The sequence below is a fragment of the Astatotilapia calliptera genome, chromosome 3 (assembly GCF_964374335.1).
Source record: "Astatotilapia calliptera chromosome 3, fAstCal68.1, whole genome shotgun sequence".
Taxonomy (NCBI): domain Eukaryota; kingdom Metazoa; phylum Chordata; class Actinopteri; order Cichliformes; family Cichlidae; genus Astatotilapia; species Astatotilapia calliptera.
In genome coordinates, this window is record NC_137424.1 from 79,805,265 (window position 1) to 79,831,382 (window position 26,118).

The 26,118-nt window shown below is 41.6% G+C and overlaps 1 protein-coding gene across 1 annotated transcript; it reads right to left on the reverse strand.

Moving 5' to 3' along the window:
- Positions 1–3,822: 3,822 nt before the first annotated feature.
- Positions 3,823–24,309, reverse strand: LOC145423538 (protein NLRC3-like). Its single transcript, XM_080296172.1, has 6 exons — positions 24,261–24,309; positions 16,749–18,537; positions 14,770–14,943; positions 11,085–11,258; positions 4,707–4,753; positions 3,823–4,559 (listed from the first exon to the last, which is right to left on the reverse strand). Exons 1-6 carry the CDS (start codon positions 24,307–24,309, stop codon positions 4,018–4,020), a joined length of 2,775 nt encoding a protein of 924 aa, XP_080152298.1. The 3' UTR covers positions 3,823–4,017.
- Between the last annotated feature and the right edge of the window lie 1,809 nt (positions 24,310–26,118).

Consider the following 26,118-nt stretch of genomic DNA (forward strand, 5'->3'; position numbering starts at 1 on the left):
GCTCAGGCGATTAGAGGATCATCAGGGGGTCCTTTTGTCCCTCTGTGGGGGTCACTCCCACTAGGTTTATATCTGGGACTCTCCACCATTTGACCTTAGAACTGAAGAAGCTTCTCGGATGAGAGGTGAAACGTCTTCAAGTAACTTAAGGAAGTCCAGACGCTTTTCTTTGCAAGCTCCTTTGACTACGATGACCTGGATGACTGAGAACCTTCACAGTTCTTCACAACAATGACACAGCTTCTAAATATTCTACATCAAAACAAATCTGTCACCAAATCCACCAGATTCGCTAGCAGGTGTCAAGCAAGACTGAATGGATTTAAGTGCAGACCCAGCCTGAAAAACAAGAGTTCACAGTTTATTCGCACAAATCACCAAAGTGCAACTGTAAATACAAGTGACGAGCAGGATCCAGGGATCCGGGGGGGGGGGGGAATTTCTTTTATTTATGTATCATTCACATTATTTTATTGTATAATGCCTTGGTGCCACTGGATTTTAACATGTCTCACACTCATACAGTAAGACAAATGGTGGGGGTCTAGTAAGGAAGTTGGGGGAAGCAGACAGCTCCACAGGAAGTCTTTTGTCTCTTCGAGGACTCTGGGAGGTAGCAAGGGAGTGTGAAACAGCTGTGTACTGCCTTTTGTTCCTGTGAAAGGTATTTAACTGAGAGCCATGCTAGGCTCAGAGAGACTCTGCTGACCATCTGCCCCGCGATCATGCAGGCTCTCCAGAAATTTGGTTTGTCTGTTCTTTGTTTTTGATTAAAGAATGTTAGCTACCGCTCACCGCTCGTCTGCAGGCTTTATTTAATGGAAAACTTCCACAACAGGGGGGTTAATCCACATACTCAAATCTTCAGTGCGAGCTCGTCTACTCTCTTCTCCATTCAGAAGCACTCCACGACACGCTCCTCAGTCTGCCATGAATCCTCTTCTGCCACTCACGCTTTTCACTGTCTTGCTCCAGTCCACACAGCTGCACACTGCAATCAATGTTCCCTCTAAGCTGTGCACGTGTGCAATTGTGCACTACTGGCACGGTCTCTGCGCAGAGAAAATCTGTGTTGCGCACAAAAAAAAAATCCAAGCTGAATTGAAATTAAAATTAATACTTTAACAATTCTGTTTGGCAGTGTTAGTCAGTGACTGGCTGCTCCAGTATGGGATTACAACGATGCCACCTTATCCCACAGTCCAGCCAATGATGCGATTCACATTCGTATATACGCAGCTAATCAACGTCGTCGACAGGCTATGACAGCGTCCTTATGTGCCGACACCGGTGTTTTAGCTAGTAAAGCGGCTGATGTGGAGTGAAGCCACGTTAATGACAACGTGTACAACCATTGGAGATGTGAGCAGGACAGACGGAACAATTGACGGGAAAAGTGTGGTCTTTATACCAGTTTTTAAATTGTGTTGATCGGCCACGTAAAACCAGAGTTGTGATAAAAAATATCTGCAATGTTTGGTTGTTTTCCTGAATACTGTCGTTGTTTATATTTACTGCGGGAAGAAACGGTAAAAACAGCATTTTTTAAGGAAAACGCTCGAAAGCCTGTGAGCAAAGACAAAACCAAAACACCCCCACCCATTCCTATTAGTCGAAAAATGTACCATGTGGACCAATCAAAAAATGATCTGGCAACATGGCATTTATTGTTTAGGAAGGGGGAAGTTTTAGGAGTGACGGCAGTGTTTTGAGATGTCAAATCAAATCAAATCAAATCACTTTTATTGTCACATCACATGTGCAGGTACACTGGTACAGCACATGTGAGTGAAATTCTTGTGTGCGAGCTTCACAAGCAACAGAGTTGTGCAAAATACAATAACGTAAACAAGCAAAATACAAGAATGGCTACATCTGAAACTAATAAATATATGTACAATATATAATAGTGTATGCATTTCTGGATGTGTATACTAAATGTTTTCTACGTGTGTGTGTGTGTGTGTGTGTATATACACATTTTTACAAATTAAATAGAGTAAAAATAAAATAAAATATATAAAAATGATGTGAGAGATGTGAGACGTTTAGCGCAAATCTTGTGTAGTTAGTGTGTAGTTAGTGTGTAGTGTAGTCAATAGTTTTGTTGTGTGTGCCAGAACAATGAGGCGACGGCTGAATGTTACAGGTGTTACAGCAGTGATACATCTCCTGTTGTCAGGCCTGCAGGTATCAGGCTGATGTTCTGCTTTATCTCATAGTGGACTGAAATTGTTTTTTGGAGTGGCACAAATAATTTGTGTGGCATCAAATTTGATGCAGAACAGCTGATTGTGCTGTAAATAGTTTGAAACGTTTATTTAAGAAAACGCCTTTGCTGCATTTTTAGGTAAACAGCTGCAAAAAACTTTGTTGTTTGCATAACTCAGTTACTTTTTTGAAGAAGTAACTATATAATTAAATGCCCAACATTGGTCCATATATACTGTATTTTGCAGACAGAGTTACAGACTCTCTCCCAGAACACAGACTCAGACTCATAATACAAGTCACAAGAGCTTTATTAAAAATAAAAAGAAAGTTGTGTTTTCACACGTGTCAGACATATCATGGTTATAACTCTATTAAAAACTACTGATCCAGTATTCTCAGCTTATATATCTGAAACATTTTTTAAATTGATTGAAACAATAAGAGCATGTAGAAAGCTTGGTGTCGTAGAATTTTGTAAATAAAGTCTGCAAGACGGAAAGAGTCAAACAATTTATCACTGCGTGCAAGAGAACACGCACACATCAAAGTATAACAGGTTCATAGTAATGAGCATTCCAACCTCGGGGCGTCGCAGTGCCCCTTTTATAACATCACACAAACTCTATGTGTCTTTTCAGTTACAACAGTCTTTTCTCCAACCCAGGCTGTTGGTGAACGCAAGAATGTGTGGGTTGCATGCATGCAAAGGTTATACAAAAATCATACAGTGAAGTTCTAACAACGTAAATCTAAATGTGAGGGTTAACTAGAATTTTCCCATTACATTGGAAAAATCCTATCAAAAAGAGAAATCAAATATTTCAATTCATTTTATTGAGCTCAGACTTGTTGAAAATGCAGAGGAGCTGGTTATGAACTGAGCTTCAGAGAAACACAACATACTGATATTCACTGTGTGTCACAGGCTGGGTCTCCGACCCAGCACTCTGAGTTTTCTTTGTATTTGTCTCATTTTGTTATGTGATCAGTTTTGTGTCATTTCCTATTTTCCTTTAGTTTAGGCAGTTATTGTTCTTGGTTTTCTATGTTTTGGGGTTTTGTAATTATTCATCACGTATTAGGTCTGTTAAGTTGTGTTGTCATGTTTTAGTATTTCCTGTTTTATTCTGGCAATGTCATGTGTTCTTTGTTTATTGTATTTAGCTTTCCTCTCCTGGTCCTGTCATTAGGTTTATGTCTGTCAGCTGTTTCCCCCCATGTGTCGCCACTTCCCCTGATCACCTCATGTCTGTATTTAAGCCTTTTGTTTTCTCCATGCCATTGTCGGTTCGTCTGTTTACATCAACGCAGTCATGGTTATAGTTTTCGTCTGTTTAATCTCACCTCAGTCATAGTTATAGTTTTTTGGTCTTAGTACCTTTAGTGTTTTGTTTCTTAGTGTCTCGCCAGTTTAGTGTTTTTTGTTTCTTAGTGTTTTTGCCAGCTTAGTGTTTTGTTTCTTAGTGTTTTGCCTGTTTGTTTTGGTCTCTTGGTTTATTTCCTGCCGGCATCGCAATAAAGCTTCACCTTCTGTTAAAACCTTACTACTCCTCATCGTCATCTGCTTTTGGGTCCTGTTTCCACACACACACCGGCGCACCCCGCCGTGACACTGTGAAGCTTCCATCTTTAAAGGACAGAAGAGGAAGAAGTTTACAATGAATAATTTAGAACAGTTTAAAACATCAAGTGATTGAATCCATGAATCTGAAAACGTGTGAAAGAGACAAACATGTACAGACTGAACTATCTGCTCAACTGTCAGAGCGTTTCTCTAACTGAAGGACACTCTTTACACTCAACTCAGCACAGACTCACTGAGGAACCAGGAGACCGGAGACTAAACCCAGGATAAAGAGTTTCAGTGAATGTGGTGTTGAAGGTGTGGAGGTGGATCAAAGTGTCAGAGGAGACTCTGTAGAAGGACAGAGTGCCAGCAGGACAGTCCACATACACTGCTACTCTGTTAGAGAAAGAGGAGGAGGTGGAGGAGGAGATGGATGTTTGTCTGTTATTGTTCCACACAGAACGAGGACCATCATCATCAGAGCAGCTGAGACTCCAGGACTGATTGTTGTATCCAAACAAGCAGTCTTCACTGTCTCCTTTCCTTCTGATTCTTCTGTAACTCACTGATATATAAACGTCTCCTCTCCACTCGACCTCCCAGTAACAGCGACCAGTCAGACCATTTCTACACAGCAGCTGGTAATGAACATCAAATCTGTCTGGATGATCAGGATATGACTGAACCTCCTTCACACGTGTCACCTTCTTGTTGTTGTCATCAGACAGTTTGATGTTTGTGTGAACTGTGTTTGTGTCAATTGTGAGTTGACAGGAATCTGATGAGAGAACAAACACAATCCAGCTGCAGTTATTGATCCATCATCTGTTCATTGATTGACACTTTGATGATGACTCCTGACATGATGAAGATGGTTGAATGTGTGCTGCTTTGTTTTCATGAATCCCATTAAAAACACACTTACACTTCCTCAGACCTGGTCTCAACCATCGGACTCCAGCAGGCTCCACCCTGAGGAGGGGGGTCAGAGCAGCACAGTCAGCATGCACACATGGACATTACATGGCTCTCATACACATACTGTTAGACACTGATAACAGACCAACAGATTTTCACAAATTCACTTCAATCCATACATGGATCAAACTGCTGATGATTTGGACTGATCCTGGATCTGTCAGTACACCCTGTATTGAATTAAATTCAAACTGTGACCATCATTATCTTTATATTTCTCTTCTGTTTATGCTTCTTTGTAGTGTGTAGTGTGTAGGGCTACATGCTTTCAGTCAGTAGCCCTACCACTGTTCCTTCACAAATCCAAAGTTTTTAATTCTCAAACCAAATCCTTAATCTGAGAATAATTACCATCAGCAATAACATCCAGTAACAATTCAAAAAGCCACCATTCCCGACACATACACATAATCCAATCAGCTCATCTCTCACCAGCCAAACTCTCTCATCTGCACCTGTGCTATGCTCCCACCTGTCTTTGTGTTTGCAGGTAGCTCCCAGTGTATATACTGTCGTCTTTTCCTGCGCCTGCTTTGGATTTCTGTTTGATGGACTTTGTGTTTCATCATTTTACAGTTTTGCATTTCGAACAATGAAAGCTCCTTTTTTATCACTTCCTTCCTGCCTCTGTATCTTCCACCTGGGTCGTTTCACCCACACCCCTCCCCCACATTGGACAATCGGACCATCTCTCCCTGTTCCTCGCACCTAGGTATTCACCACTCATCCAACGTGTGAAATCTGCTGTGAGGACAATTAAAGTGTGGCCAGAGGGGACAGACGCAGTGCTCCAGGACAGATTTAAAAACACAGACTGGAATATGTTCACCCACACAGACCTGGACCAGTACGCCTCATCTGTACTGGATTACATCTCCGAAACCACAGACAGTGTCACCACCCAGAAACGGATCACCATGTACCCCAACCAGAAGCCTTGGATGAACCGGGATGTTCGTCTCCTCCTGAAGGCCCGCAACACCGCCTTTAGGTCAGGAGATGCACACGCCTACAGCACAGCCAGGGCTAATCTAAAGAAGGGCATCAAAAAAGCCAAACACCATTACAAGAAGAAGGTAGACGAACACTTCTCCAACTCCAACCCCCGACGCATATGGCAAGGACTCCAGACCATTACAGACTACAGGACCACCAAACCCTCCCCCGCATCCTCTGATGTCTCCTTCCTCAACGAGCTCAACAACTTTTATGCTCGTTTTGAGCGAGGGAACCCCACAACCACAACCAAAGCAGACATGACGCCAGACCACCAACCTCTGACTCTCTCCCCCACCGATGTAGGAGCGGTGCTGAGCAGGATCAATGTCCACAAGGCTGCAGGTCCTGATGGCATCCCCGGACGTGTTCTCAGAGCGTGTTCTGGGGTGCTTGCAGGAGTGCTCACAGACATATTCAATCTGTCCTTGGCCCACGCTGTGGTACCGGCCTGCTTCAAATCCACCTCCATCATCCCGATACCCAAAAACTCCAACCCATCTTGCCTCAATGACTACCGCCCAGTAGCACTCACCCCCATCATCACTAAGTGCTTAGAGCAGCTGGTCCTAGCACACTTCAAATCCTGTCTCCCCCCCCACCCTGGACCCCCACCAATTCGCATACCGCCAGAACAGGAGCACAGAGGATGCAGTCTCCATCGCACTGCACTCTGTCCTTTCACACCTGGACAACAACAACACCTACGCCAGAATGCTGTTTATAGACTTCAGTTCAGCATTCAATACAATCCACCCCTCACAACTCATCAGGAAACTGACAGACCTGGGCATCAGTTCCCTCATCTGCAAATGGTTACTGGACTTCCTGACCAACCGCCCCCAACATGTCCGGCTGGATAACCACTGCTCATCTACCATCACAATGAACACCGGTGTACCACAAGGCTGTGTGATGAGCCCTTTCCTCTACTCCCTCTTCACCCACGACTGCAGACCTGCTGATGGTTCCAACACCATCATTAAGTTTGCAGATGACACCACGGTGATTGGCCTCATCAGTGACAATGATGAGGCCGCCTACAGGGAGGAGGTGGATCGTCTGGCTGAGCGGTGCGACACAAACAACCTGCTGCTTAACACCGAGAAGACCAAGGAGCTCATCGTGGACTACAGGAGGAATGCTGACCCACATCCCCCATCCACATTAAGGGGACGGCTGTGGAGCGTGTGAGCAGCTTCAAGTTCCTGGGAGTCCGCATCTCCGAGGATCTCACCTGGACGACCAACTGCTCCAAGCTGGTCAAGAAGGCTCACCAGCGCCTCTTCTTCTTGAGGACTCTGAGGAAGAACCACCTGTCCTCAGACATCCTGGTGAACTTCTATTGTTGCACCATCGAGAGCATCCTGACCAACTGTATAACAGTCTGGTACGGGAACTGCTCTGCCTCGGACCGGAAGGCGTTGCAGAGGGTCGTGAAAACTGCCCAGCGCATCGCCGGAGCACCACTTCCTGCCATAAAAGACATCTACAGGAAGCGGTGTCTGAAAAGTGCTGGGAAAATCATCAAAGACCCCAGTCACCCATCACATGGACTCTTCACCCTCCTGCCCTCTGGGAGGCGCCACAGGAGCCTCCGGACTAAGACCACCAGGTACCGGAACAGCTTCTTCCCCACAGCTGTCAGACTCCTGAACTCTGCCTCCTGACATCTGACCCACGTTAAACTCATGGACTGAACATACACACCCCCACAATGGACAACTGTACCCTCAAACACACAATAATAACATGGAGTGAACCACCACTCACAACCACTAACACTTTATATAACCTCTGTAGAAACTATCTACACCCTCACTTATCTTAACTGCACTACTGTATAGCTCTGTGTAAATAATCATTCTGTACATTCAATAATCTTTAATCCTACAACTGTTTACAACTTGCATAGTTCCCATTTCTGTATAGCTGTATATCTCAGATTTCTGTATAGTTTTTCATATTTATATCCTGTTCATAGCCTGTACATAGCTTGTACTCACTACAGCCTGTACATACTTAGTTATAGAATATTCACAACATACTTCATACTGTGTACATTATAACATACCATAATAGACCCATTTCTGTAATATACTTACATATCTATACTATTGCTAATATATATTGTAATATCTATATCACTAAAGCACTTCTGGATGGATGCAAACTGCATTTCGTTGCCCTGTACCTGTGCATGTGCAATGACAATAAAGTTGAATTCTATTCTATTCTATTCTAACTATATTTCTTTATTGCATTGTTTTCAGTTCTATGATTTTGCATATTGGCTTTTCAAAACAAATTTCAACTTTTGTCTATGAGGAGCACTAGAAACACATACATGCATTTCTGCACTGCTGCTTACTTAAACTCCCGGAGAGCAGCCATTTGGCTTTTCTACCTTTAAATATATAGAGAGCATGCCATAGTTGTCAGCTTCTATCACAGCTGTCAATATAAAAGTTTATCTAAATAAATGTGGGCGATCGTAGCTCAAGAGTTGGCAGTTCGAGCCCCGGCTCCGACAGTTTCGGTCGCTATGTCCTTGGGCAAGACACTTCACCCGTTGCCTACTGGTGGTGGTCAGAGGGCCTGGTGATGCCAGTGTCCGGCAGCCTCGCCTCTGTCAGTGCGCCCCAGGTGGCTGTGACTACAATGTAGCTTGCCATCACCAGTGTGTGAATGGGTGGATGACTGAATGTGTAAAGCGCTTAGGGTCCAGAGGTTCAGTCAATGAGCTCGTCAATAGCTTCAATGCTAAAATGTTAAATGTAATGGATACAATTGCTCCCATTAAGGTGAAGGTTATCTCTGGAAGAAAAAAGTCTCCATGGAGAAACTCCACACTGGTGAAAAATGAAAAAAGAGAGTGTAGGAAAGCTGAGCGCAGATGGAGGAAAACAAACCTCCAGGTTCACTATGACATCTATAAAGAGAAACTTCACAATTATAATTTACGACTGAGGAGTGCAAGAAGGTCCTACTTCTCTGACATCATCACTAAAAAAAGCCATAATGCTCGGGTCTTATTTTCTACAGCTGACAGGCTAACAAACCCTCCTGTGTCAGTGGCAGCTGAACTTCATTCGACTATGGCTTGCAATGACTTTGCCAAATTCTTCACAGGAAAAATCCAAAAGATTAGACAAGCAGTTGGTACATCAACAGCAGATCCAGGATATGTACTGTGTCCACCGAAAAACTGTTTAAACACCATGAAACAGTTTCACCCGATTAACAGCAAAGACCTGGAGGACATCTTAGGTCAACTGAACTCCTCCTCTTGCTGTTTAGATGTCCTGCCAAAAAGTTTTTTTCAAAAAGGTCTCAAAGACTTTAGAGTCAGACCTGTTACAGATCGTCAACTTTTCTTTATTATCAGGTGTGTTTCCAGAATCACTAAAAACTGCTATAATAAAACCTACACTGAAAAAGGACAATCTTGACAAGACACAAATGAACAACTACAGGCCGATCTCAAATCTCCCATTTTTAAGTAAGATCATTGAAAAAGCAGTTTTTCAACAACTCAGTTACTTCTTAAAACAGAATAACTGCTACGATGCCTTCCAGTCAGGTTTTAGACAGACCCACAGCACTGAAACCTCTCTGACCAAAGTGTTTAATGACATATGTCTGAATACAGACAGTGGAAAAATGTCAGTCTTAGTTTTACTGGATCTCAGTGCAGCATTTGATACAGTTGACCACAACATATTACTCAAACGACTGGAGAACTGGACAGGTCTTTCAGGAACTGTACTAAACTGGTTCAAAACATACTTAGAAAACAGGAAATACTTTGTATCAATAGGTAACTTCACATCTGAGCAGACAAGTATCACATGTGGAGTTCCCCAAGGTTCCATCTTGGGACCCTTTCTGTTTAACATTTACATGCTCCCACTGGCACAGATTATAAAGAACAACAAAATAAACTACCACAGCTATGCAGATGACACACAAATATATATCACAGTGTCACCAGGAGACCGAGGCCCTGTACAGGCGCTTGGTAAATGCATTGAGGAAATCAATGACTGGTTGTGCCACAATTTTCTCCAGCTAAACAAAAACAAAACTGAGGTAATAGTCTTTGGCACCAAAGAAAAACGATTACAGGTCACCAGAGAACTTCAATCTATACATCTAAAAACCACAAACCAGGCGAGAAATTTGGGTGTAATGATGGATGCAGACCTAAACTTAGAAAAACACATTAACACAATAACAAAATCAGCTTACTATCACCTCAAGAATATTTCAAGGATAAGATCTGATGTCTCAACAGGACCGGGAAAAACTAGTCCATGCATTCATCTTTAGTAGGCTTGATTACTGTAACAGCATCTTTACAGGTCTACCTAAAAAATCAGTCAGACAACTACAGCTCATTCAGAACTCTGCTGCTCGAGTCCTCACTAAGACCAAAAAAGTGGACCACATCAGTCCAGCTCTGAGGTCTTTACACTGGCTGCCTGTCCGTCAGAGGATAGACTTTAAAGTTCTAATGCTGGTCTATAAAGCTCTGAATGGTTTAGGACCAAAATACATCAGTGACCTCCTGACCCAGTATGAACCTTCCAGATCCCTCAGGTCATCTGGATCTGGTCTTTTATCAGTTCCCAGAGTCAGAACCAGACACGGAGAAGCTGCATTCAGCTTTTATGCTCCTTATATCTGGGACAAACTCCCAGAAAGCCTCAGATCAGCTGAAACACTCAGTTTATTTAAATCCAGGTTGAAGACTCACCTGCTCTCAGCTGCATTTGAATAAAGCACCAAATGCGCACTTAAGCTTAAATTTCAAAACTTACATTTTAACTATTGATTTTATCTACTGTTCTGATTTTATCTGTTTTGATTTTATATACTGTTTTCTTTGTTTGTTTGTTTGTTTGTTTGTTTGTTTGTTTGTTTGCTTGTTTGTTTGCTTGTTAAAATCAATTTTAAATCATGCTTTTTATCTGTTTGTGTTTCTAATGTCTCTGTAAAGCACTTTGAATCACCTTGTTGTTGAACTGTACTATACAAATAAACTTGCCTTGCCTTGCCTAAAGTGCTATACAAATTCAGGCCATTTGCCATAAATAAATGAAGTGAGGCTAACAGTTTCAAAAGGTTCCAATAGTTGTTTTAATCTAGGATAAGTATGTCCTGTGCCTCTCTATTCATATATTAATATAATTTTTGCTGTAAATATATTGAGATATTTACCAATTGTTTCTGGAAATGCTCTCACTAGACACCTCATACATATATATTGCTTGTTGATCAGTTCGTGTCACGTGCATGAAGCAAATATCAGACATTCTCTCCATACCTGAGTGTGTCCAGTCCCCAGCATGGATCGTTCAGTCCAGCCGACAACAGCTTCATTCCTGAGTCTCCTGGATCATTGTAGCTCAGGTCCAGCTCTCTCAGATGGGAAGGGTTGGAGCTCACAGCTGAGGTTAGAGAAGTACAGCTTTCTTCTGTGATCAGACAGCCTGACAGACTGCAGATGCGCAAAAAAACAACCATTTGTGAACAATGAACAAAATCACCTAAGCCAGCTCTAACTGTGAGTTTTAACAAAAAGGAAAGTTTGAAGCTGATCTTGAAAGTAGAGAAGGTGTCTGTCTCCTGAACTTAAACTGGGAGTGGCTTCCACAACAAGTTCAACATTGCCAGGCTTTTTTTGTATAGAGATTGAAAATGTGACTTCACTCAGGGGTAAAACTGCAAAGAATTCTGGGAACTCGTGGCAAGAGGTACTAGCGCACGCAGGCTTTCAATTGAAATCAGTTATACAGCGATAAAAAGAAACACAAAAAATGGCAAGAAGCTGTTGTATTCTTAACTGCAATAGCCGGTCGCATGACAGCCACGGAAAGCCGACGGGTAAAGAGATCGGTTGTTATCGGATTACGTCGTTGAAGAGAAATTGTTCGAGCCATGTTTCCGAAGTAACAAAGGCGACTGGATTGCAGCCATTCAAAGACAAAATATAACATCCCAGAACACTCCAGCTCACAGGTTAGTCTGCTCCAGACATTCCCACAAAGGTCATTCTGCTGTTGTAGTTAATGCCTCATTTTTCTTAACATAATTGGTGATATAGGTTACAAGCAAGTCTGGCGCTGAACAAAAATTGTCGCGCTATGCTCCTTTGTTTATTGTGCATAAATAGTAAATTGTCCTGACACAACTTGACACAACCAGAACAAGCGGTGTTCAGTTTTACCAACGCCAAAACACTCCTAAATTAGAAGCATTATACAAATATTGACCAGGAACTGCTGCAAGTGCCTCAAGTTACTGCAAAGCCCAGGCCTCCAGTCCTCGTCATCACCTGATGCTGGTGGCCGGGGGACAGGTCACCAAAAGCAGTGTGCGAGGAAGCAGAAGCACAATAAACATGCAGGGGTCTGTGCTATGGTAAGAGCAAATCCAAGCCGGCCAGCTGTCCCATTCATCCTGCTCTCAAACATTTGCTCACTGGACAATAAACTGGAATACATCTGACTCCAGTGAACCAAACAGCGGGAATTTAGGGACTGTTGCATCTTTGTTTTTACAGAACCATGGCTTAGTAACAGAGTTCTGGACACAACCATTCAGCTACACAAAGCTCACCTCACTTTCTACCAACAGAAATGCAGCTCTGTGTGGTAAGATTCGTGGTGGTGGCTTTTGTGCCCACATCAACATGAAATGGTGCAAGAAATCTATTAGTTTCTAATTACTGCTCATCGAGTTTATGAATGTTAGATGCAGATCTTTTTTTATTTACTTTAGGAATTCACTGCTGTGCTTGTTATAGCAGTGTACATCCCACCCAGTGCTAGCACTACAGAGGCATTCTGGGAGCAGTAAGGAGCAATCAGCAAGCTGTAGAAATCACACCCCGATGGAATGTTTATTGTCATTTTTTGTCAGAGCAGCAAACATGTTCATGGCAGAAGAATCCAAAGCCACTTCCAGGACAGCGGAGACATCTTTCTCTTAACATGGACAAAACAAAAGAGATGAGTTGTCAACTTCAGAAGAGTGATCGCTGTCCACTTAATCCTCTGTAGAGGTCGTTAAGAGCACCAAATTCCTTGGTGTCCACCTGAGAGAGAACCTCTCGTGGTTCCTCAATACCAGCTCCATAATTAAGAAGGCCCAACAGTGTCCCTACCTACTGCCTGCTACCAACTTGACTTGACTTGGCTTGATAGATAGTACGATTGCAATGGAAAACTAGTTCATCTGAATTGATTTGTGGTAAGTCGATCCAAGTAGATACTAATGGAAAAGGGGCTTATGTATCCAGGTTCTATGAGGAGAACATGATATGTTGAATTAGTCCAGTAGCTTAAAGTGTTGTTCCATCTTCCATTTTAAAAATTAAACTGAATACCTTTGCCTTTGGGTAGCTGACATTTCACCTTCTATTATGGTTCATTCTATTATGGTTCATTCTGTTTTCAATTTATATAACCGCAAATGTTCCATCAGTGACTCAATGACTTCAATAATCATTGCTGGATCTTAATCCTCATTTATATTTTGTCATTTGCAGATTCATAGAGTCTCTCATTTCTCATTTCTGTTTTACTTCTGCTCTTAATGTCCCACCATTGAAAGAATCACTATCCATCCAGGCTCTTGAACATGAAGCTGATGATGCTGGTGCGATGGAGATTGATTGTGGTTTCAACTTACTATTTATGTTAAGAAATTTTTATCAAGTTACTCTTTATGCAGCAATATAAATCCGGTTTTAAATGATCATCAGTGGAAATGTTTTAATTCTGACCTGAGAGTTTCCATTTTGCATTGTGGACTCCTCAGTCCAGCAGACAGAAGATTGACTGCTGAATCCTGCATGTCAGAGTTACTCAGGTCCAGCTCTCTCAGACTAGAGGACTGAGAGCTGAGAGCTGAGAACAGAGCTTCATAGCCTCTCTCTGAGAACTTGCAGTGACTCAGTCTGAAAAATGAAAGATACAATATTAAACAAACACGTTTGTTAAAGTGCAGTGGGGGTGCACTGAAGAGTTATTCGATTTAGAATATTTAATGGTGTTTTTTTTCCAGTAATCCTTACTTCCTAAACAAGGTACAACAACAAATGAATAACATTGACATTTACTAGGTAAAATGCACTGCTCCATAAAATACAAACAACATTTTTAAAAAAGGTTCTCAGTATAGTTGTGGATCAATTATGGTATTCTATGGTAAATGCCAATCCAGGTCCACATGGCAGGCAGTGGATTCAGGACTCACAAGAGGATGTTGTGCCCTCAGACTACCCTCATTATGCATGTTTCTAATTGTTTGGTCAGACCTGGCCTGCTGGAGGTAATTTTGCTCTGGCTGTGTTCATTTTGTTTACACAAAGGAGCAGATACCCATTCAGCTATACAGCCCTGTCCAGCTCTCTTAGAGTAACTGACTGTTCGCTGGAATCTCCTCCATGCTGTCGAGATTGTTCTGGGAGACACTCAAAACCTTCCAGTGATGCATATATTGATAACATCCTTGATAAGTTGGACTAAGTGTGCAACCTCTGTAGGGTCCAGGTATTGCCCCAGGCTACCAGTAGTGACGCTGACTGCAGCTGAAATTCATTAATTACTCTCTCTGCTACTAAAAAGATCAGAAAACTATTGGAGATGTTTAACTGATGATGCTATATTCTGATTAAAAAAATCTTTCTCTATTTTATGTCTTTGTTTTTTCGAGTAGTGTATTCTTATTGCCCAAAAGATTGATTCTGTTCATGTGGAAGTAGCATTTTCAGTGGGAGAAACATTTTGTTTTCATCCAAGTAATTTTTTAAGTCTCAGGTCAGTGCATGTTTCCACAACCTTATAAACAGTATATTTACACAATAACTGAAACCAGCACACTGGATTAATAATGGACTGTGAGGTCAGTTCCCCAGTTCCTGATGATTGAGCATGCATCAAGACATATATTATTATTGGTTAATTCTGACAATTGACAAAAAGCAGAATATCACTTGCACTGACCTCAGAGTATTCAGTTTACAGTGTGGACTCCTCAGTCCAAAAGACAGAAGCTTCACTGGTGAATCCTGCAGATCAGAGTTACTCAGGTCCAATTTTCTTAGAGTAGAGGACTGAGAGCTGAGAACGGAGGACAGAGATTCATAGCTTCTCTCTGAGAGGTTACAGAGACTCAGTCTGGGGGGAAAAAAACATTTTTATGAATCTTTGTTTTTTTATGTTAAAGAGGTTAGAAATGTGGCAGCTTACCATAGGTTAGGAATAATAACAATAATAGTAACAATAATAATAATAATAATAATAATAATAATAATAATAATAATAATAATAATAATAATAATAACAATAACAAGAAGAAGAACTAAAGACTTAAATAACACTGGATAAATCTGACTACTTGTGTAAATTCATAAAGAATCCAAAATATTACTTTATCTGACCTGATTGTTTCCAGTGTACACTGTGGACTGTGCACTGTAGCTGACAGAAGCCTCATCCCTGATTCATGCAGGTTGTTCATACCCAGGTCCAGCTCTCTGAGTCTAGAGGACTGAGAACTGAGGCCTGAGAAAAGAGTTTCACAGCCTGTCTCTGAGAGATAAGGGACGTTCAGCCTAAAAAATAAACAAAATAAAAACTTTGTTATCAAATTAAATAATTTCGTATGTTGAACCTTCACAAGAAAAACAAATGTCAGTGTATATTACAGAAACAAAAAATATTAAAGACTTGGAATTGGCTCATTAAAACAATTATACTCCTAAACAGAAACAGGCGAGGAGCTGGTAGATTAGTTTCCAAATATAAAGATCGGCAATTATTCTGCATAATCAAGGGTCAAGGTTCTAATCCTCATTTATAACATATATAATATATAATAATATATATTAATAATATATATATTATACATATAATGTATATATAATAATAATATATATATAACTGCAATTGCTGCAGCCTCTAAATATTCACCTGTTTCAGTCGTTGGTGATTCCATCTCAAGTTATTATGTGCTTGCTGCTGAACCATTTATGATTTTCATCTCATGGTAATGTGAAATTGTTGCTTTGTGTTTTAAATATTTTATATCCATCAACCAACTTACAGCATATGTATTCACAATATGAATTTTGATGCCAACATTAAATTCCTTAAAAACTATTCAAGATAAAAGCATATATTTAACAGCATTGTTTTCTCTGTTCTAATTAGAATACTTTCTGGAAAATCCAGATTTTTGGTCTACTCAGACAAGACCATGTACTGACATTTTTGTTTTTGTGGTAAAAATTGTCAGTTTGCTCAATCTAGCATGAAAATCTTCTTTGTGGGTTTTTTTTCCGCATTATTACAACTACATGGTGGCACAGTGATCAGCACTGTTGCATCACAAGATGAAGGTTCCTGGATTAAAATGCATGATCTGCCCTTAACAGTGTGAATTTTTTATTAGCATGTGTTCAAATTGTTTGTATGCTAGTTGCCTGTTAGCATCTAGGACCCTGCTATAAACTGCTGAATAATATAAAGCAGGAGCATCATCACACAGTGTGAATCATAAAAAATAATTTAAAAAAGAAATAAACTAGTGGGTCTGGCTAGTACCAAAGTGAAAAAGTTGTGTCAGAGTGATATTTTAGGATGTATCTGTAACTGTTTGAGTATAAGAGCCCTTTGTTTAAGTGGACTGCTGGACTCCTGGCGAAGGTTTTTCAGGAGGCGTTCACAGGGTCATATCTTGACCGACCTACACACACACCCATTGGATCATCTCATGTGATTTTGGTATGAATAAAAAATGTCACAGATTTTTTTTTTCATTGTTTTTGTATTTAGTTTTGAGGAGTTGATTATAAAACGTCAAGTATAATATACTTCACATAGTGCTGATGATCATTTAATAAAATATATTTAAGTTTTTAAGCCATCACAGGTTACACTGTTTATGTTATAAATAAAAGCCTGAACACATGTTTACTTACAGAGCTTTGTTTGAGGCTTTGACCACTGGCAGCAGCCTCAGAAGAGCCTCCTCTGAAGCAGAGTATTTCTTCAGGTCAAACACATCCAGATCTTTTTCTGATGACAGTAAGATGAAGACCAGAGCTGACCACTGAGCAGGAGACAGTGAAGAGAGAAGTCCTAATGTCATATGCTGTTGGATTTGATCCACTAGAGAACGATCACTCAGTTCATTCAGACAGTGGAACAGATTGATGCTTTTCTCTGCAGACAGATTCTCATTAAGTTTCTTCTTGATGTACTGGACTGTTTCCTGCTTGGTCTGTGAGCTACTTCCTCTCTGTGTCAGAAGACCTCGTAGGAGAATCTGATTGGTCTCCAACGAAAGACCCAGAAGAAAGCGGAGGAACAAGTCCAGGTGTCCATTTGAACTCTGTAAGGTCTTATCCACAGCAGTCTGGTAGAAATGTTTCTCTGCAGATTCTTTTGTTTCACACTTCTGGGTGGTTGTTTGGTTTTTCATTAGATTGACTTCAGAATTGATGAAAGTCAAATGGACATGAAGAGCAGCCAGAAACTCCTGAACACTCAGATGGATGAAGCAGAACACCTTGTCCCGGTACAGTCCTCTCTCTTCTTTAAAGATCTGTGTGAACACTCCTGAGTACACTGAGGCTGCTCTGATATCGATGCCACAATCTGTCAGGTCTGATTCATAGAAGATCAGGTTTCTTTTCTGCAGCTGATCAAAGGCCAGTTTTCCCAGAGACTCAATCATCTTTCTGCTCTCCGGACTCCAGTGTGGATCTGTCTCAGCTCCTCCATCATACTTGACCTTCTTCACTTTGGCCTGAACCACGAGGAAGTGGATGTACATCTCAGTCAGGGTCTTGGGCAGCTGTCCTCCCTCTCTGGTTTTCAGCACATCCTCCAGAACTGTAGCAGTGATCCAGCAGAAGACTGGGATGTGGCACATGATGTGAAGGTTTCGTGATGTCTTGATGTGGGAGATGATCCTGTTGGCCTGCTCCTTATCTCTGAATTTCTTCCTGAAATACTTCACTTTCTGTGGGTCAGTGAACCCTCTGACCTCTGTCACCAAGCCGACACAGCCAGGAGGAATCTGATTGGCTGCTGCAGGTCGTGTGGTTATCCAGAGGCGAGCAGAGGGAAGCAGTTTCCCCCTGATGAGGTTTATCAGCAGCACATCCACTGAGGTGGACTCTCTAGGGTCAGTTAGGATTGTAGTTTTGTGGAAGTCCAGAGGAAGTCGACACTCATCCAGACCATCAAAGATGAACACAACCTGGAAGTCTTCAAAGCTGCAGATTCCTGCTTCTTTGGTTTCAGTAAAGAAGTAATGAACAAGTCCCACCAAACTGAACTTTTGGTCTTTCAGCACATTCAGCTCTCTGAAAGTGAATGGAAATATGAACTGGATGTCCCAGTTGGCTTTGTCTTCAGCCCAGTCCAGGGTGTATTTCTGTGTTAAGACTGTTTTCCCAATGCCAGCCCATCCTTTTGTCAGCACTGTTCTGATTGGTTCATCTCTTCCAGGTGAGGCTTTAAAGATGTCCTCTTGTCTGATTGTTGATTCTGGTCTGTCTGGTTTCATGGATGCTGTTTCAATCTGTCTGACCTCATGTTCATCATTGACCTCTGCAGTCCTTCCCTCTGTGATGTAGAGCTCTGTGTAAATCTGATTCAGAAGGGTTGGGTTTCCTGCTTTAGCGATCCCCTCAAACACACACTGGAACTTTTTCTTTATCTTAGATTTAAGTTCACGCTGACAAACTGAAGCAGGAATTCCTGAATAGTAAACATTAAAAACACATCAACAATTAAGTAATGTTTTTAAAAGTGGGCAAAAAAATTTCCATCCCACATAGTAATGACTGTATACAAGTTTTTTCATCTTCATTAGTAAACATTTCATTTATCAAGTACACAGCAAATTCAAAAGTGTTAAATGTTTTGGTGTTAATAGTCTTCTTGCAAAAGTAGAGTTAATTTTACTCTAAGTAGAGTCACATTCTTTTAATGTAACTCTGAGCTGTAAAATGATAGTAGTTAAAATCGAGTGTTAAAAATGAGTGTTTCTATGTCAAATCTGAAGGTGTTACAATGGAAACATTAACTCTTGACCTCTTAACTCTGAACTCCTACAGGGGCTATGACACCAACAGAGTAAATTCACAGACTCCGCCCCCAGCACGGCTCGAATCGAAGCTGAAGTGAAGCCGTTTCAGAACATTTTGCTCTACATATTTGAGTTTTTTGCCATGCTTGGTAAGTCATTTTTTCAAAGATTGTTTCAATTATTTTTATTAGCTTTTACTTCTGTGGCTCTTTGGAGTTGAGACGAAGCTGTGTGAAAGGCATTAGCCATGTTGCTCGGTGATAGCATAATATTCTGTTTTAGCTAGCTGAAAGGTATTGTTTGCGGGCAAATACCACAGCCTTGAAAAAAGCTTGCATGTGAATTTTCAGTCAAACTTTTGGTCAAATACACCTAAAACAATGTGTAGAATGTGAAACGTTGGTATAATGGTGCTACTTGAAGCCTGAAAACGATCGCCCATAAAAAAACCCCGAGCAAACAGCAGTAGCAGACGTCCTGACTGGATTCTACGTTAGCATAGATCCCTCCAGAGTTTTGTGCACACGGTTTAGGTAAAAGTTAAAAAGGTTGAGGTTTTACATTTGGTTCAGTATTACCTGTTGCCTGTGTCCTAGTCTTTTGGGAAAATACTTTAGACAAGTAATGGCTCAAAGAGGATTCCTTTCTTTTACTGTGCTGCAATTGTTTACTGGATTATTTGTGCCATTAATTAGTGTCAACTAATTTTTATTCAATATCCACACAGGATACGCTTGTTAAGAGGAATATGGGGGAGAGCAGAAGTGCGTTGAAGTTCCACAAAGGGATGAATGAAGGACATGCATGTTGTATTGAAGAAATAAGTGATGAAAATGCTGTTATTTGCATTTACCAGCTCACCTATGTCAGACCTTTTGATAAACACAATTCTAATGAAAGTGGGAATATGTATACTGTTACATCTTTCAGAAAATGTTTTGAAATTGTGGTGCACAGTTCAGAATAAATGTTTTTTCAAAAACCATTGCGTCTTTTTAGTAAATGTTTATTTCCAAAAGAAATTTCTAGAAGTTCAGAACAGTAAAATTCCCGCTTTTTAGAATTAATTAGAAGATAACTCTTACGTAGTTAAACTAAAATACTCTTTGAGAGTTAATATATAAACTCTTAACACCAAGTGTTAAATTATCAACTCCAGACAGATTTGGTGTTTAACACTAAATCAGAGTTAACGTACCAACTCTCCAAAAAGAGTTAAATTAACACTCTCTGGTGTGGACCCATATAGACACTTTAATAGTGTTGAAATCAAATCCGACAGTGTTAATTTGGACATGCTGGATTTGCTGTGTAGCTTGAATCTTTAGAGAAACCCCCTTACTGCTCTGCAGTCGGTCAGCAAGCTTTTCCTGCTTCATTCTCCTCAGGAAGTTTAGTGTTATCTTTAGAAATGCCTCTCTGCTGCTCCTCGTCTTCTCATCATCCTCCCTCTGATTCTTTAAGCATTCTGGGTAGTCTGAACTGAGAACCTTCTGGATCTTCTTCAGTTCGTTCTTCACAAAAGTGATGATGTTGTTCTCCAGCAGCTGCAACAGAATAGCTTATGAATGACCCAATCAGACTGATGTCATGGAGCCAAACATCAGATCCATGTTGGACACACTGACAATCCATTGGTTCACAAAGTGCAGGATAGAGATTACTGTGAACAGAATGGATATAAAAGAGTATATAGTCAGATATAGCTGGCTCCACGCTCAATGCTCAGCACTCAGTAGTGGTGCGGTTCTTGACCATCCTGCCAATTGTGGTACCACCACTGTCAACTTCAATCTCCTAGATATAATCTCTTTTACAAGTGAGGGGCATCTCTTCCAGCATCTCTTCACTGACTGCAAGTTTGACTTTCTCTGCGTAACTGAGAAATGGTAACAACCCCATGACTTATCTCAATTAAATTAATTCACTCCTCCTGTTTTTTTTCCATCTATCAGCCCTTTGGAACTGGCCGGGGACCTTGCAATAATCTATCACAACAGGTGGAAAGACATACTGGTGTAATGGTTCAAGTGAGCAGCTGGTGTGTGTGGATCCCTTACCGAGCAGAGCCAGGTCCACTCATACCCACCTGCTGCTAATCAGCTGTAATAAGTGCGGATGCATTTAAGTCCACCGTGACCATCTCTTCTTCGCCAGTCCATCAGCTACGTACAGTACAATATGGCCTCAGTTTTTGTGATTAACGCTTCCTCAATTGGGTACTTACCTCGTCTCCTTATGGTCGCAGCTTGCGCTGCTCTAACTCACACCCTCGTGACTTTTTAAAGCCTCGTGCCAGCCTGTCACTCACCTCCTCTGGAAAATATGGATTACCCACACTTTACTTGCCTGCCTTTCTGCTTCCTTCAGTTCACCACCTCCTCAGGTCAGGGAACTTCATTGTTTATCTGCCTGCCGCTCACTCTGCCGGACCACCGTAGCTCACCCCTGTGCATCCCTGCCTGAGCCTGTGTAGAGACACTCCAGTGTGCCCAGTATGAGTTCATGTCAGCTACGTGTTGTTATCTGTGCTCTAAATAAAAACTGTGAGAATTGATTTCTGTCTGGCTATTGTCTGCTTTTGGGTCCATCTCTTGTGAGCCCAAAGCCGATGCAGCATGTGTTATGGTTTCCATAACACATGCTGATGCCAGCTGCCCCATCGGCTGTCAAAGGAGCTCCACCGCATTGCTTCTTCTTTTGCCTTTTTTAAGAAATGTGATCTCCCTGGCACCTGAGCTCTTCTACAGTAAGTTGGGGGTTCCTTTTCCAATGCTACCTAGTGTCTGACCATTCTCTCCGCTCTTTTCCAGATGACGGTGTCAAAACATCATATCTTGTGGGCATGCTGATGGGAAAGGTGCTTGCATTGGCTGAGGCATATTTTACCTCTGCCGCTATTGTTCTTCACCAAACTGTTGTTTGGTGAAGAACAATGCATTTTCCAGCACGATGGAGCACCGTGCCATAAGGCAAAAGCGATAAATAAGTGGCTCGAGGAAAAAAAACGCTGAAATTTTGGGTACATGGCCTGGAAACTCCCCAGATCTTAATCCCATTGAGAACTGTGGTCAATTCTCAAGAGGTGGGTGAACAAACAAAAACCCACTAATTCTGACAAACTCCAAGAAGGCATTATGACAGAATGGGTTGCTATCAGTCAGGATTTGGCCCAGAAGTTGATTGAGAGCATGCCCAGTCAAATTGCAGAGGTCCTGAAAAAGAAGGGCCAATGGCTCTTTGCATAAATGTCATGTAATTGTCAATAAAAGCCTTTGAAACGTATGAAGTGTTTGTAATTATATTTCAGTACATCACAGAAACAAATGCAACAAAGATCTAAAAGCAGTTTAGCAGCAAACTTTGTGAAAACTAATATTTGTGTCATTCTCAAAACCTTTGGCCACGACTGTAGAATGTGGGAGAAACATGCTTGCACATGGTTGGGTGCACTGAGATGGACCTCATATTTTTACCTCCCTAACTCAAAGTAACATTATGTGTTGTTTGAACACTGCTTGCTTCATGTATGACAAGACAGCAGCCGTTCAACTGAGCCTTGTAAGGTTGGTGAAAAGTGTAATTATTAAAGGACAAGCATTGTAGAATTCCCAGTGCCAATGTGATCATGAGTTTTTAATTGTCCTGCCTTGAGGTGAATGTTGTTGTGATTTGGCGCTATATAAATAAAATTGAATTGAATTTGAAATGAATTGAACTGAGAGTTTCTGCCGCCTCTTCTCAACCTCTGAATATAACCCATGTTACACCAGCCAGAGAGGGACACCATGGAGAAGTACATCCAGGAGTCCCTGGCAGCTGGTAACATCTGTCAGTTTTCATCCCCGTTACGTGCTGTTTGTTTTTTATTTGTGGCTATAAAAGCCAGATACCTCTGTCCATGCATTTATTACAGGGGATTGAATGAGATTCCCCGTGAGGAATAAATGCCCTCTCTTTCTCATTGGGCCTGAATTTGACACCATCATTAATCACTCAGCAGTCAAGCTAAAGTTTTCATCCTCTCTTTTTATTTATCCTACTTTCCATCCATCCATCCATCTTCATCCGCTTTATCCGAGGCCGGGTCACGGTGGCAGCAGCCTAAGCAGAGAATACCAGGCCTCCCTCTCCCCAGCCACCTCCTCCAGCTTATCCGGGGGAACACCAAGGCGTTCGCAGGCTAGCCGAGAGATGTAATCTCTCCAGCGTGTCCTGGGTCTGCCCCGGGGCCTCGCCCAGTGGGACATGCCTGGAACACCAACCCCAGGAGGTGCCTAGGAGGCATCCTTGTCAGATGCCCGAACCACCTCAGCTGGCTCCTTTCGATGTGGAGGAGCAGCTGCTCTACTCTGAGCCCCTCCCGGATGGCCGAACTTCTCACCCTATCTGTAAGGGAGAGGCCAGCCACCCTTCGGGGGAAGCTCATTTCCGCCGCTTGTATCCGCGATCTCGTTTTTTCGGTCACTACCCACAGCTCGTGACCATAGGTGAGGGTAGGGACGTAGATCGACCGGTAAATTGAGAGCTTCGCTTTTACACTCAGCTCCCTCTTCACCACGACGGACCGGTGCAGCGTCTGCATTACTGCAGCTGCAGCCCCAATCCGTCTGTCGATCTCCGGCTCCCTTCTCCCATCACTCGCAAACAAGACTCCGAGATACTTGAACTCCTCCACTTGGGGCAGGAACTCATCCCCGACGTGGAGTGGGCACTCCACCCTTTTCCGGCTGAGAACCATGGCCTCAGATTTGCAGGTGCTGATCCTCATTCCCGCTGCTTCACACTCGGCAGCGAACCATTCCAGTGAGAGCTGGAGGCCTCCACCAGATGAAGCCAACAGAACCACATCATCTGCAAAAAGCAGAGATGAGATTCTGAGGCCACGCCTAGAAATCCTGTCCATAAAAATGATGAACAGAATGTTCATCAGGCCATTTACCATTAAAGATGATTTTCCCGAGAATAGGACATATAATGAACGGGTAGGGGACCTTTTTGACTTTTTATGGAGCTGACCCCACACTGAAAAAGTAATTAAAAGAGGTAAGCATCTCTCAGTTCTGTGATGAGCAAGTTTTCTTCCCTTGCCACTCGAGCAGGAAAAGCCCTCCTACCATTCAGCACTGCCTACCTCTGTGAGTGTGACTTCTCAGCTCTGGTTTAACTGAAGACAAAACAAAGTTGCTTGTGATTATAGAAAAGGCATTCGTAGTTCTCCCATAAAGCCAGACTAAATGTGGCGGGAGTAGCTGTGTTCATCAGGGTTTCTCCAACGCATCTGTACTCCAACCTCATCAGTTGGAGTACTTAAGGAGCAGCGTGGCAGCTCTTGGGTGTTGGATTGTTGTCTCAGCCTCAAGTTGGAATTAATCAACCATCTTTTATTTACCAATTTGATAATCAAGGACTTCCTCCTCCTCTGCTTCCTGCAAGTTCATGACGCTCTCTGACCAGCCGCCCTCAGTCTGGAGTTATCAAAGCAAGCAAACTCTCTAACGAATTCCTTGTGAACATTTTTGTATCTCCTGAACTATGCTTCTATCAGTCGTTAACTTCATTCTCTCCTCTTCTCCCTCTATATATTTCAAGTTTCCTATTCATTGTGCTTTCTCATCTCAGTGTTATGCTGGATATTTGTCCTCACTGTAAATAAACCCCTTTCACTGCAACAGTGTCTGTCTGAGTGATCTGCCATCACTTATGTAAAACCAACACCTGTTGATTATACAGCACACGAACTGCATACAACTGGTCACTTTCTTTTTCTTAAATGTTAAACTCATTCTTTATTACCAAACTCCATCATCTTTCATTCTGCAAAAGTAAGGACATCGATCTTAATTATCTGTCCTCTAGCATCGACTACCTCATGGACATTCACGAGTTCTCCACCATTGAAGAGCTGGTTTCCACATGGTATTTTAACTCCCTTTAAAAACAGATGTTTCCTTTTCTGGACACTAGTTTACACTTAAATTACCTCAAACCAAATTTTAACCTTTTTTATATTTCTATCTTCACTTTTTTTTTGTTCATCTAGTGTACAATATTCTTCGGTATTTTGAAAGGTTACTATGAATAAAATGTATTATAAAAAGCAGTTGTTGTTTATGTACAAACCATAAATATGGAGTCCAGGTGTGTTTCTGTCTGCCCAGCAGCATCACTACTGGGAACCTCTGAGCTCTCCTGGTCAACACTGTAGAGGAATTATGAAGAATTGGTTGTCACTGTACCAGACTTACAATCTGCTCAAAAATGGAAAAAACACATTTGCAATAAATGTGGCCAGTTTGGTTGTTTAAATTTACTAAAAGGTTTTTTATGCTTATCTTATTGTATTGTATTTTTAGAGGTTTTCCCAAGAGAGCAAAAATTATCATTCAAATTATACTCAGGTATCCTGCCACTGTTAATTGATAATTACCACCATTGTATTTTTATATTTAGATTTTTTTTTCAGTTTATTCTGGAAAAACACCTGAGTGGAAGTTCCTCCCTACACTGTGTTTGAAGCAAAGTACAAAGAAGACACCTGCTGGAGCAGCTGGAGTCCTAGAGACACTCAGCCTAACACCTAAAACATCCATTCTTTACACTCTGACTGCTGTGTTTGTGGAAACACTCCAACACACACCGCTTCACATATGAAAATAGATATTTGTGTGAAAAAGAGCTGAGCTGTCGTTAAACATGATGGAGGATTTATTTACAAACACTGAGTCACAACAATGTTTAAACACACATCAGGAGAACAGAGGACTGATTTAAAGTCATTAATGACTTTATTTGGTGTTTACAAAGCAGAGATTTGTTTCTATTCTAACATGATCTATTCCAGGACAGTAAGAGACAGTTTAATTGGGAATGACGTGTTTGCACTGCAGTTTTTATCCAATAACATCAAGCAATTAAATAAGCTCTCAAAGAATTCATGTTATTAACAGCTCACCTCTCTACAGCAGACACCGGCTGCACTTTAAAACCTGTGACTGCATCTTTCGACCGGTCACTCTTTAATGACACACAGCTGGGTCCAGGTTCTGGTCTACTTTCAGGTTCAGGTCCAGCAGCTCTCCCATAGATCCTGTTAGAGAAGAAATGTGCTTTCCATTTGCTGCCACAGAAGCTGAGGAAGACTTAGAATGCCTTCATCATCCCAAAGAGAACCTGGATTGCAGGCTGAGCATAAGCAGAAGGAAACTTCAAAAACTAAACCTAGACAGGCATTTTCTAACTGGATGCCC

Bases quoted from the DNA above. Each gene is read 5' to 3' on its own strand.
- LOC145423538 (XM_080296172.1), bottom strand. From the start codon at position 24,309: ATGAACTTGCAGGAAGCAGAGGAGGAGGAAGTCCTTGATTATCAAATT. The intron at 14,944-16,748 runs GTAAGTAAACAT...TTTTCCCCCCAG, and splicing joins AAAGCCTCAAACAAAGCTCT to ACTGAGTCTCTGTAACCTCT. The intron at 11,259-14,769 runs GTCAGTGCAAGT...GCGCATCTGCAG, and splicing joins TGTAAACTGAATACTCTGAG to TCTGTCAGGCTGTCTGATCA.